Below are 14,009 nucleotides of genomic sequence, written 5' to 3' on the forward strand. Positions count from 1 at the left end.
AATGCTGGAGAAACTCAGCGGGTGAGGCAGCATCTATGGAGAGAAGGAATAGGTGACGTTGCCTATACCTTCTCTCCATAGATGCTGCCTCACCCGCTGAGTTTCTCCAGCATTTTTTGTCTACCTTCGATTTTTTTCCAGCATCTGCAGTTCTTTCTTAAACATTATTCATCTTTAAATCTCCTTTGCTTTTGTTTTGCTGTTGTGTGCAGGAGAAGAATACAACGATGGAAATTGAAATTCAGGCTGACCTGCTCAAAGAAGCCACGGAGAGCATAGAGGCAGCAAAGAATTATAAAGATGAGTTGGAACAACGATTACAGGGCCTGAGTCAGGCCAGGAAACAGGTCAGTTACTTATTTTGCATTTGGGAACAAGAATGGCTTCAAACAATGACGAGGCACTCGCAATTAAACTTTGTGGCCTTTTGTGTATTAACCAGCATCTGCAGTTCTTTGTTTCTACATCTTTCAATTAACCAATGTACATTGCCCGTCTGAAGAAGGGTCTCGACCCGAAACGTCACCTGTTCCTTCGCTCCATAGATGCTGCCTCACCCGCTGAGTTTCTCCAGCATTTTTGTCTACCTTCGATTTTCCAGCATCTGCAGTTCCTTCTTATAGACAATAGACAATAGACAATAGGTGCAGGAGTAGGCCATTTGGCCCTTCAAGCCAGCGCCGCCATTCAATGTGATCATGGCTGATCATCCCCAATCAGTACCCCGTTCCTGCCTTCTCCCCATATCCCCTGACTCCACTATTTTTAAGAGCCCTATCTAGCTCTCTCTTGAAATCATCCAGAGAACCTGCCTCCACCACCCTCTGAGACAGAGAATTCCACAGACTCACCACTCTCTGTGAGAAAAAGTGTTTCCTCGTGTCCGTTCTAAATGGCTTACTCCTTATTTTTAAACTGTGGCCCCTGGCTTCCCCAACTTCAGGAACATTTTTCCTGCATCTAGCTTGTCCAGTCCTTTTATAATTTTATATGTTTCTATAAGATCCCCCCTCATTCTTCTAAACTCCAGTGAATACAAGCCTAGTCTTTTCAATCTCTCCTCATATGCCAGTCCCGCCATCCCAGGCATCAACCACGTGGCCTGCTCGGGGCATTCAATACTACTTCACAGCCATTCAAGCTTTTGTTTTTAGTTTATTGTCACATGGACCGAGGTACAGTGGGAAACATTTCACTGCGCCCCCGTTCACGTGACAATAAACTAAAACTCAACTGGACTTTATTTAGACTTTAGAGACACAATGTGGAAACAGGCCATCCAGCCCACCGAGTCTGTGTCGAATAGTGATCACCCCTTACACTCGCACTAGCACATGGTATTGGGGGTAGGGTGTTGACATGGATAGAAAATTGGTTGGCAGACAGGAAGCAAAGAGTAGGAGTGAACGGGTCCTTTTCAGAATGGCAGGCAGTGGCGAGTGGAGTGCCGCAAGGCTCGGTGTTGGGGCCGCAACTGTTTACCATATATATTAATGATTTGGAAGAGGGAATTAGGAGCAACACTAGCAAGTTTGTGGATGACACAAAGCTGGGTGGCAGTGTGAACTGTGAAGAGGTAGTTAGGAGGTTGTAGAGTGACCTGGACAGGTTGAGTGAGTGGGCAGATGCGTGGCAGATGCAGTATAATATAAATAAATGTGAGGTTATCTTTTTTGTCGGAAAAACAAGGGGGCAGATTATTATCTCAATGGGATTAGGTTAAGTAAGGGGGAGGTTCAGCGGGATCTGGGCATCCTTGTACACCGATCACTGAAAGTTGGCTTACAGGTACAGCAGGCAGTGAAGAAAGCTAATGGAATGTTGGCCTTCATAACAAGAATATTTCAGTATAGGAGTAAAGCAGTTCTTCTGCAGTTGTATAGGGCTCTGGTGAGACCATATCTGGAGTATTGTGTACAGTTTTGGTCTCCTAATTTGAGGAAGGACATCCTTGTGATTGAGGCAGAGCAGCGTAGGTTCACAAGATTGATCCCTGGGATGGCGGGACTATCATATGAGGAAAGATTGAAAAGACTAGGCTTGCATTCACTGGAGTTTAGAAGGATGAGGGGCTATCTTATAGAAACATATAAAATTATAAAAGGACTGGACAAGCTAGATGCAGGAAAAATGTTCCCAATGTTGGGCGAGTCCAGAACCAGGGGCCACAGTCTTAGAATAAAGGGGAGGTCATTTAAGACTGAGATGAGAAAAAACATTTTCACGCAGAGAGTTGTGAATTTGTGGAATTCCCTGCCACAGAGGGCAGTGGAGGCCAAGTCACTGGATGGATTTAAGAGAGAGTTAGATAGAGCTCTACGGGCTAGTGGAGTCAAGGGATATGGGGAGAAGGCAGGCATGGGTTATTGATAGGGGACGCTCAGCCATGATCACAATGAATGGCGGTGCAGGCTCGAAGGGCCGAATTGCCTCCTCCTGCAACTATTTTCTATGTTTCTATGCATCCTACACACTAGGGACACTTTACAATTTTACCAAAGCCAATGAACCTACAAATCTGTACATCTTTGGAGTATGGGAAGAAACTGGAGAAAACCTACGTGGTCACAGGGAGAAGGGACAAATTCCGTCCAGACAGCATCAGTAATCGGGATGGAAGCTGGGTCTCTGTTGCTTTTTGGCAGCAACTATACTGCTACACCACAATGCTGCCCTGAATCACAAGCGTCAACTGTCATACAGGAGCTAGCTATCTGCAACAATCCTCAACAAATAACCATGAGTGATTGGCCTGAACATAAAGTGCTGGAGTAATTCAGCGGGTCAGGCAGCATCTGTGGAGGGAATGGATACACAAATGAAATAAATTAAGATCCTAAAAAGGTCTTTGACAAAATGCAGATTTACACCCAGTCTTAGAGTCATACAGCATGGAGAAAGGCTCTATGGCCCAACCTGCCCAAGCTAACATGCCCCAACTACTTGCGGTTGGCCCATTTCATTCTAAACCATTCCCATTCATGTGTCTGTCTCAATCTCTTTTGAATGTTGTGATATTACCTGCCTCAACCACCTCCTCTGGCACAAAATTCTGGAGCAACTCAGCGGGAAAGGCAGCATCTCTGGAGAAAAGGAACGGGTGACCTCTTCAGACCCAAAACGTCACCCAATCCGCCTCTCCGGAGATGCTGCCTGTCCCGCTGAGTTACTCCAGTATTTTGTGTCCATCTTCGATTTAAACCAGCATCTGCAATTTCTTCCTTCATACCTTCTCTGGCAGTTCGTTCCATATACCTGCCACACTTGGGTGGAAAAAGTTATCTCTCTGAGATTCCTTTTACATCTTTCCCCGCTCACCTTAAAGGAGATGAGAGAGAAGAACTAATCCCGTCAGTTAGATATTGAACTGACTTTTAGTTTTAGTTTGTTTTTTTTAATTAAAAAAATTAGATAAGTCTAAGAGCTAGTCCAGGATTTTTTAGACTAGTTTTAGTCTTTTAAAAAAAGTAATTTGTTTTGTGTGCCACAGTTCAACTCTTGCATCATGCTGCGAAATCTTCAACAGGAGCTGAAGTCAGGAAGTTACAAGTTTCTCAAACAGCTGCAGATGGTTGACGTTAGATCCAGTTGTAGCTCGAGCCTGAATACACATCTACTGACATTCTCCAACATATAATATGTCATTTCAGGCAACTGAACCAACCTACCACAACTCGAGTGCAGCGTAGGTTTACAAGGTTAATTCCCGGGATGGCGGGACTGTCATATGCTGAGAGAATGGAGCAGCTGGGCTTGAACACTCTGTAGTTTAGAAGGATGAGAGGGCATCTCATTGAAACATATAAGATTGTTAAGGGCTTGGACACACTAGAGGCAGGAAACATGTTCCCGATGGGGGAGTCCTGAACCAGGGGCCACAGTTTAAGAATAAGGAGTAAGCCATTTAGAACGGAGACGAGGAGACACTTTTTCTAACACAGAGTGGTGAGTCTGTGGAATTCTCTGCCTCAGAGGGCGGTGGAGACAGGTTATCTGGATGCTTTCAAGAGAGCTAGATAGGGCTCTTAAAAATAGCAGAGTCAGGGGATATGGGGAGAAGGCAGGAACGGGGTACTGATTAGGGATGATCAGCCATGATCACATTGAATGGCGGTGCTGGCTCGAAGGGCCAAATGGCCTACTCCTGCACCTATTGTCTATTGTCTATTGTTTAGAGAACATTTGTGAACTACTATCCACCTCATTGGAGACTCTCGAGCTATCTTTGCTCGGACTTTACTGGCTTTGTCTTGCACTAAACATTATTCACGATATTCCCTTTATCATGTATCTGTCCACTGTAAATGGCTCAATTGTAATCATGTCTTTCCGCTGACTGGTTAGCACACAACTAAAGCGTTTCACTGTACCTCAGTACACGTGATAATAAACTAAACTCAACTCATTTTGGTGTGGCTGGGGTTAAACGCCGACAAATGACTGAATACTATAGGTTGATAACAAATAATCGGGACTACAGTAAGATAACATTGCAGTAGTAAGACACACAGTGCTGGAAGAATGCAGGTCAGGCAGCATGTGAGGAGGGAACGAACGGTGGGTGGCGTTTCAGGTTGGGACCTTTCTTTACCCTCCTTATGTGCCTGTCCCACTTACGTGACTTTTCCGGCCACTGCCGGCACCCGTCATAAGTCGTCGCAGGTCGTCGAAAATTTTCAACATGTTGAAAATCCAGCGACGACCAGAAAGACGCTACGACACTTTGGGCGACTGAGGAGACTACTCGCGACCATGAAGCCTGTATGGTCGTGAGTAGTCGCTCAAAGACTACTCTTGTTCTGGTCGCCGCTGGATTTTCAACATGTTGAACATTTTCGGAGACCTGCTGTGACTATGATGGGTGCCGGCAGTAGCCGAAAAAGTCGCGTAAGTGGGACAGGCCCATAAGTTCTGACCAGAACTGTAGCCTATCCATTCCTTCCAAAGATGCTGCCTGACCCGCTGCGTTACTTCAGTGCTGCAGATCCTTGTTTCTACCTAATGGTTCTGCACACTTAAAACATCTGCTGTTTTTTTTACATTTTGGAGTTGTTACTTGATACCAATCATGAGATAGAATGAAGTCGATGGAGACAGTAATTCATTGAACAGAAGCAACAGCAAGTTTAAATCTCTGGTGAGGCTTACACATTTCTAACTTTGTTATCTGGAGGACTGGGAACTCAGCAAAATGTTTTGCATCTCACATACAAGTAACAGGACTGACAGATAGTGAAACACAACTCATACTGAAGCATGGGTTTCTGTTAATTTAAATTCCTTCCTGTTTTTATCCCCCGTTGCAGTCTGCAGATTAAATGCAGTCAAGATAACAATGACAGAGGCTTTTGTGGCTTGTTGCATCACATCCTTTTACAAACATGTTGAAACATAAAATAGCACACTGCCTATTCAAAGTATTTCTTCCTGGGCCCAGTTAGCTGGTGAATGTAAGCAGGTGTGTTTGCAGTGTATTTCAGCAGTAGTGCTGGGGAGCTGTTTGAACAGAACATGGAACAGTGTAACACAGGAAGAGACCCTTCGGCCCACAATGTCTGTGCCGACCACGATGCCAACTTGATGCAGCGAATTGTGGACGCAGCCCAGACCATCACACAAACCAACCTCCCTTCTATTGACTCCATTTATACCTCAGGCTGCCTCGGCAAACCCAGCAGCATAATCAAGGATGAGTCGCGCCCTGGCCACTCCCTCTTCTCCCCTCTCCCATCGGGCAAAAGGTACAGAAGTGTAGAAACGCACACCTCCAGATTCAGGGACAGTTTCTTCCCTGCTGTTATCAGGCAATGAATCACCCGAGCAGTCCTGAACTACTATCTACTTCTTTGATGACCCTCGGGGTATCCTTGATCGGACTTTACCTTGCACTAAACGTTATTTCCTTATCATGTATCTATACATAGTATTTAAGAAAAGGAACTGCAGATGCTGGAAAATCGAAGGTAGACAAAAGTGCTGGAGAAACTCAGCAGGTGCAGCAGCATCTGTGGAGCGAAGGAAATAGGCAATGTTTCGGGCCGAAACCCTTCTTCATACTGATGTAGGGTGTGGGGGGGGGGAGAAGAAAGGAGAAAGGAAGAGGAGGAGCCCAAGGGCTGAGGGAGAGCTGAGAAGGGGAGGAGACAGCAAGGGCTACCGGAAATTGGAGAAGTCAATGTTTATGCCGCTAGGGTGCAAACTGCACAAGCGGAATAGTACTCGATGCATTTACTATACATAGTAAATGCATCGAATGTAATCATGGATTGTCTTTCTGCTGACAGGTTAGCAGGCCTTTCACTGTACCTCGGTACACGTGACAATAAACTAAACTGAACAGAACTGAACTCTCATCTCACTGCACATGATCTATATCCCTCCATTCCCTGCATATCTATTTGCCTGTCCAGACGTCTTTGAAATGCCACTATTGTATCTCCTTCCACCACCCTTGGCTGCACATTCCAGGCCCCCACCACTCACTGTTTAAAAGTACTGAAGGTGCGCAGAGAGGATTGTTGACCCAGACGGAGTCGTGGTGAAAGGGTAGATTTGAAATGAAGATGAAAGGTTTAAGATTGAGGTATTGCTTAATCAGGACCCACTGCAGCTGATGGGACATTTGTCAGTACCCGACCCCCTCAAAGCATGTTATAATAAGATCACCCCTTATTTGAATTTCAAGGAATATTGACAATAGGTGCAGGAGTAGGCCATTCGGCCCTTCAAGCCAGCACCGCCATTCAATGTGATCATGGTTGATCATCCACAATCAGCCTTCTCCCCATATCCCCTGGCTCCGCTATCTTCAAGAGCCCTATCTAGCTCTCTCTTGAAATTATCCAGAGAACCGGCCTCCACCGCCCTCTGAGGTAGAGAATTAGAGATAGTCATACAGTGTGGAAACAGGCCCCTCGGCCCAACTTGTCCACGCTGACCAACGTGTCCCATCTACACTAGTCCCACCTGCCTGCTTTTGGTCCACATCTCTCCAAACCTGTACAATCCATGTACCTGTCTAACTGTTCCTCAACTACCTCCTCCGGCAGCTCATTCCATACTCACACCACTTTGTGTGAAAAAGTTACCCCCCTCAGATTCCTATTAAATCTTTTCCCCTTCACCATGAACCTATGTCCTCTGGTTCTTGATTCCCCTACTCTGGGCAAGAGACTCTGTGCATCTACCCGATCTATTCCTCTCATGATTTTATACACCTCTATAAGATCACCCCTCATCCTCCTGCGCTCCATGGAATAGAATCCCAGCCTGCTCAACCTCTCCCTAAAGCTCGCACCCTCGAAGTCCCGGCAACATCCTCGTAAATATTCTCTGCACCCTTTCCAACTTGACAACATCGAGATGCATTTTCATCGTCAAGTCACTTTTATTTCTATAGCACATTTAAAAAACAACTCTCGTTGACCAAAGTGCTTTACATTGGTGGAGGTACTAACGTTACACAACAGTGGTTCATAGATTAAACACAAACATCACTACATACATGTAGCCCTCCCTCAGAGGACGTCAAGAAAGGCTTGAGAGTAAAGATGAGTTTTAAGTCTCGACTTAAAAGAGTCGTTGGAGGGGGCAGTTCTGATGGGAAGAGGGATGCTGTTCCACAGTCTAGGAGCTGCAACCGCAAAGGAGCGGTCGCCCCTGAGCTTATGCCTAGACCGCGGGATGTTCAGTAACCCCAAGTCGGCCGATCTGAGGGACCTGGAGGTGGTGTGGTGGGTAAGCAGACTTTTGATGTAGGTGGGGGCAAGCCCGTTGAGGGCTTTGTAAACATAAAGGAGGATCTTGAAATTGATTCAGAACTGCACAGGGAGCCAGTGGGGAGAGGCCAGGGTCGGGGTGATGTGGTCCCTTTTTCGGGAGCCCGTCAGGAGTCTCCCTGCGGCGTTTTGGACCAGTTGCAGGCGGGACAGGGATGATTGGCTGATGCCAGTGTAAAGGGAGTTGCATTAATCGAGGCGGGAGGAGATGAATGTGTGGATGATCTTTTCGAGGTCATCAAACTGGAGGAATTGTTTTATTTTAACTATCATCCGAAGCTGGAAGATGCTAGCTTTTAACACGGCATTGATTTGTTTGTCAAATTTCAATGCTGAGTCAAATATCACGCCAAGGTTTTTGACGTGAGGTTTGAGTAATGGGGTAAGGCTTCCAAGGCTGCCTGCTATCATTTTGATTGAGTCCGAGGGGCCGAGAAGGATGACCTCAGACTTACTCTCGTTTAGTTAGAGGAAGTTCTGGGCCATCCATGACGTTATATCTTCGAGGCAGTGGATAAGGTTAAGTAGATTTGATCGGTTGTTGGGCTTCAGGGGGAGATAGAGTTGTGTATCGTCTGCATAGCAATGGAAGGAAATGCCGTGCCTTTGAATGATTTGACCTAAGGGGAGTATATACAGGGAGAAGAGAATGGGGCCAAGGATGGAACCTTGTGGAACCCCGCAGCAGAGGCTAGTTGGGGAGTAGAGAAACTCCTACCTTTGAGGTAGGAGATGAACCAGCTCAGGGCAGTGCCATCAATACCAACCCCGTACCAACAGTCAATTAGGATGGTGTGGTCGACAGTATCAAATGCTGCGCTGAGGTCGAGAAGGAGCAGGATTGCACAGTCGCCTGAGTCAACGGTGAGCAGTTGGTCATTGTGTACCTTCAGCAAGGCAGACTCTGTGCTGTGGTGGGCCCTGAAACCTGATTGGAAAGTTTCCAAGATAGTATTTTGGTGAAGGTAAGGCATAAGTTGACTTAAAATGACCTTTTCAAGGGCTTTAGACAGGAAAGACAGTTTTGAAATTGGTTTGTAGTTTGTTGGCAAGGTGGGGTCGAGGTTAGGTTTTTTCAGGAGGGGGCTGGACCACCGCATGCTTGAAGCAGGTAGGTACAGCACCAGTGGCCAGAGAACTGTTGATGATGGCGAGGATGCTGGGACCAGCTATTGTCATGACATCCTTTAGAAGGGCAGAGGCTTCATCAGCTGTACATGACAGAACAACCCTCACCCTGGGAACCAGCCCAGTGAAATCTCATTTGGACAGCCTCCAATACCAAAAGATAAGCAGTCAAAACCATGCACTTTATTGCAGGTGTGGTTATGCCAGCATCCTGTACGATTAGAGTAATATATCCCCATATATGGTTGTACTGCGGACTTTGTGTTTCCCTCCCACTCGTACTACAGTTATTCATTTGTTGAATTTTTGTTTATATTTATCTGTGTGTATTATGTTTATAGTTCTGCTATGCTTCTTTAGTTTAGTTTAGAGAAACAGGCCCTTCGGCCCACCGTGTCCACACCGACCAGCGATCCCCGCACATTATGCTACACACACTAGGGCCAATTTTACACTTATACCAACCCAATTAGCCTGGAAACCTGTACGTCTTTGTAGTTTGGGAGAAAACCAAAGATCTCGGAGAAGGTCACAGGGAGAACGTACAAACTCCGTACAGACAGCACCCGTAGTCAGGATCGAACCAGGGTCTCTCCTGCTGCGCCACCGTGCTGCCCTAATGATATTTAAACCAACAGTCACGAGGAACTGCAGATGCTGGTTTACTAAAAAAGACACAAGGTGCTGGAGTAACTCAGCAGGTCAGGCAGCATCTGTGGAGAACATGGATGGGTGATGTTTCAGGTCGGGGCCTTTCTTCAGACTGAGTTGTTGGGCGGGGGGGGGAACTGGAAAAGAGGTGGGGGCGGGGCAAAGCCTGGCAAGTGGTCGGCAGCAAAGATCCTATAGCAAGCAAGATAGATCACTTGACGAAAAAAACGTTGTATGGTCATGGGTAATTTTCGGCCCCATTTCTGTAACCGGCTTCCGTCTCCGCACCAAAGATCCCGTAGCGGAGCAAAGATATTAGTGCGGAGACGGAAGCCGGTTACGGAAACATCCTCGTAAAAATAAAAGTTATTTAGTAAAAATCTTCTCCTCATTTTCAGAATTATAATTTATTAACACAAACTGTTCCCCCGCAACGTTGATTACACTGCGAGTCGGGTCGGGTCGGGTCGGGTCGGGTCGGGTTACTGAAATGGATGAAAAAAAGGCCCACGTTCCGCTCCGCTTCGTACCACATGTCAGCCCATTGCATTTAGAAGGAGTGGTCTATCTTGCTCCGCTATAGGATCTCTGGTCGGCGGATGCAGGTGAGCTGGGGTGTTGATAGACAGGTGGTTGGACAAAGACTAGAGATGTACAGACAAACATTGTGAGATAAGGAAAGAAGAAGTGGCAATTGTGCAGCCAGAGGAGGAAATATAGATGGAAGGGGATGTGGAGGAGAAGAAGAGAAAAAGGAAAAGGGGGGTGGGAGTTGGTTAGTCACCAAAAATTGGGGAATTCTTTGTTAATACCGATGGGATGTAAGCTAGCCAAGCGGAATATAAGGTATAACTCAACGGTTTGAACATTGAATTCTCTACTTTTAGGTGACCAAGCAAATGCTTCCCCGATTCTCTCCTTTCTTCGCTGGCCATCGATCACCCGCTTCCGCTAGTTCCATGTTATCCCACTTTTGCTTCCACTCCCTACACACTAATGTCATTTTACATAGAATAAAGCGGCACGGTGGCGCAGCAGTAGACTCAGCTTTTTCTGCGCTAGGGACCCGGGTTCGATCTCGACTACGGGTGCTGCCTGTACGGAGTTTGTACGTTCTCCCTGTGACCGTGTGGGTTTTTTTCCAAGATCTTCGGTTTCCTCCCACACTCCCGTCGTACAGGTTTGCAGGCTAATTAGCGTGTTATAAATGTAAAATTGTCCCTAGCGGATGTTGGGCAGTGTAAGTGTACGGAGATCTCAGGTCGGTGTGGACTCGGTGGGCCAAAGGGCCTGTTTGCTCACTATCTCCAAACTAAACTAAACGTGCAAACTGCACCCAGGCAGCACCCGAGGTCGGGATCGAACCCGGGGCTCGGGCGCTGTCAGTCAGCAGCTCTACCTGCTGCACCACTGTGCTGCTCAAAGAGCGTGGATGGTGGAGGACTGGTCTCCCTGTTTATGTCCTTGCTTGTTCTTTCTCGACACAGATCAATGGAAGTGCGGTGCAGGCTCGCAGTTCCCTGCAACACCACTTCAGGGAACTGAAAGAAACGGTGATCAGGTTGCTGGACGAGCGGTCAGCTTCCTTGCTGCAGGAGGTGAACAAGATGGAAGAGGAAAGCATCAGGCCACTGGACGACTGTCAGAAGTTAATCGAGCATGGGGTGAACACGGCAGAGGAGCTGCTACGGGAAGGTGAGGGAGTGGGTGGCAGGTCGCTCGGCATCCCCTACCCCATCGCACAGCACCTTCTTTCTCTCAGTTTCAGGCTTATTATTATTGTCACGTGTAGCGAGGTATAGTGTAAAGCATCACTCTTGCATGCTATCCAATCAGACATCTGGGTTAACAGTGTGCAGGAGGTTCTTGTGCAACTGAAGCCATTAAGGGCCTGTCCCACTTGGCGATTATTTTCGGCGACTGCCGGCACCATATCAGTCGCCAATAGATTTAGAGCATTTCAAAATCCAGCGGCGACAAAAAGAATGTTGCGACATTTGAAAAAACACCGCGCGTCAAACGTCGTCACACCGCAAATTGTACGGTGACCTGATACGTCAGTCAATGATGCCGGCAGTTGCCGAAAACATCACCAAGTGGGACAGGCCCTTTAGATCGTATTACTGATGCTGCAATAAATCTCCACACTTGTAAAATGTCTGATTTCTTTGATAAGAGCTCTGTTGTGGTGTTTAAAAGTTGTGGGCTTGGGTTTAGTTTAGTTTAGAGATACAGAGCAGAAACAGGCCTTTCGGCCCACCGAGACTGTGCTGAGCAGCAATCCCCGCACACTAACACTATCCTACACACTAGGTACAGCAGGCAGTAACGAAAGCCAATTTCATAACAAGAGGAGTTGAGTGGCTTTCATAACAAGAGGAGTTGAGTACAAGAGCAAAGAGGTCCTTCTGCAGTTATACAGGGCCCTAGTGAGACCACACCTGGAGTATTGTGTGCAGTTTTGGTCCCCTAATTTGAGGAAGGACATTCTTACTATTGAGGGAGTGAAGCGGAGGTTTACAAGGTTAATTCCCGGGATTGCGGGACTGTCATATGCTGAGAGAATGGAGCTGCTGGGCTTGTATACTCTGGAATTTAGAATGTTGAGAGGGGATCTTATTGAAACATATAAGATTATAAAGGGTTTGGACACGCTAGAGGCAGGAAACATGTTCCCGATGTTGGGGGAGTCCAGAACCAGGGGCCACAGTTTAAGAATAAGGGGTAAACCATTTAGAACGGAGATGAGGAAACACTTTTTCACACAGAGAGTTGTGAGTCTGTGGAATTCTCTGCCTCAGAGGGCGGTGGAAGCTGGTTCTCTGGATGCTTTCAAGAGAGAGCTAGATAGGGCTCTTAAAGATAGCGGAGTCACGGGATATGGGGAGAAGGCAGGATCGTAGATGATCCACCATGATCAGATTGAATGGCGGTGCTGGCTCGAAGGGCTGAATGGCCTACTCCTGCACCTATTGTCTAATGTGCATTGACAATTTTACAATTTTACCAAATCAATTAACCTACAAACCTGTACGTCTTTGGAGTGCGGGAGGAAACCGGAGAAAACCCACGCGGGTAACGAGGTGAAGGTACAAACTGCGTACAGACAGCACCCGTAGTCGGGATGGAACCTGGGTATCTGGCGCTGTGAGGCAGCAACTCTACCGCTGCGCCACCGGCCTCATTTCTGTGGGTTATGGCCGAGTTGGGGGGATGGAAGGCGGTGTGCGATTGCTAGATGTGGGCGGTGACCGGTGGTGTATTGCATTGTTTTGTAGGAGAGATCGCCGTTCTCGGTGGCACAGCAGAGGAGAAGCTCGGAAACTTCACCAAGAAAGCTCTGCAAATCCAGCTCGACAGGTATCCTCGTCCCTAGTTAAACTTCATGTCCTTCACGTGGTGAGACCAAATGTTGACTAATGGACCGTTGCACCAAACACCTGCACGCGGTCCGCCCAGCCTGCTGGATCACCTGGTTGCCAACCATTTTAACTCCCCTTCCCATTCCCACACTGACCTTTCTGTCCTGGGCCTCACAACTCTCTGTGTGGAAAAGTGTTTCCTCATCTCCATTCTAAATGGCTTACTCCTTATTCTTAAACTGTGGCCCCTGGTTCTGGACTCCCCCAACATCGGGAACATGTTTCCTGCCTCTAACGGGTTCAAATCATTAATAATCTTATATGTTCTATATGATGCCCTCTCATCCTTCTAAACTCCAGAGTATACAAGCCCAATGTCTGAAGAAGGGTCCCGACCTGAAATTTCACCTATCCATATCCTCCAAAGATGCTGTCAAATCCACTGAGTTACTCCAGCACTTTGTGCTCTATTGAAGATTGGAGCACCTGCAGTTCCTTGTGTCTCTCTCATTCTTATATTTAGTCTTTAACACAAACGTTAGTTGTGTGACCCAGGCAGACATTCACAGCATTGCCTTGCAGGACTGTTGCATGTGCACGATACCGAGGTCTCTTCTCCCTTGTGAAACCAGCAACACAAAAAAAATAATCAGATTATTTATCTTCTTGTAGTCTGACCTGCAGAAGCAGTATAAATGGTTGGTGGTGGAGGATTGGGGAATTGAATCCAACATGTTTTGTACAAGGTTGCTGTCTATGGAGTGGGTCATCACCAGAAGTGTCTGGTGCAACAAAAACAGTACATCAGCGTTAGTTTAATTTAGAGTTAGGAAGGAACTGCAGATTGTGGTTTAAACCAAAGATAGATACAAAATGCCTGAGTAACTCAGCGGGACAGGCAGCATCTCTGGAGGGAAGGAATGGGTGACGTTTCAGGTCTTTAGTTTTAGTTTAGATTTGAGATACAGCACGGAAACAGGCTCTTCAGCCCACTGAGTCAGTGCTGACCAGGGACAATTTACAATTGTAACACACCAATTAACCTATAAGCCTGCACGTCTTTGGGGTGTGGGAGGAAACTGGAGATCCT

At 46.8% G+C, this 14,009-nt stretch overlaps 1 protein-coding gene across 2 annotated transcripts in view; it reads left to right on the plus strand.

The window, feature by feature from the left end:
• crlf3 (cytokine receptor like factor 3) overlaps positions 1-14,009 on the plus strand; it is a 46,741-nt gene that overhangs the window by 23,855 nt on the left and 8,877 nt on the right. For both annotated transcript variants that reach the window (XM_033044664.1, XM_033044663.1), the window contains exons 2-4: positions 213-347; positions 11,045-11,252; positions 12,836-12,917. In XM_033044664.1, coding sequence (XP_032900555.1) covers positions 228-347; positions 11,045-11,252; positions 12,836-12,917 — 410 coding nt within the window. In that variant the 5' untranslated portion in view covers positions 213-227. The remainder of the gene's footprint in view (positions 1-212; positions 348-11,044; positions 11,253-12,835; positions 12,918-14,009) is intronic.

This window comes from Amblyraja radiata, chromosome 26 (genome assembly GCF_010909765.2).
Source record: "Amblyraja radiata isolate CabotCenter1 chromosome 26, sAmbRad1.1.pri, whole genome shotgun sequence".
Lineage (NCBI taxonomy): Eukaryota > Metazoa > Chordata > Chondrichthyes > Rajiformes > Rajidae > Amblyraja > Amblyraja radiata.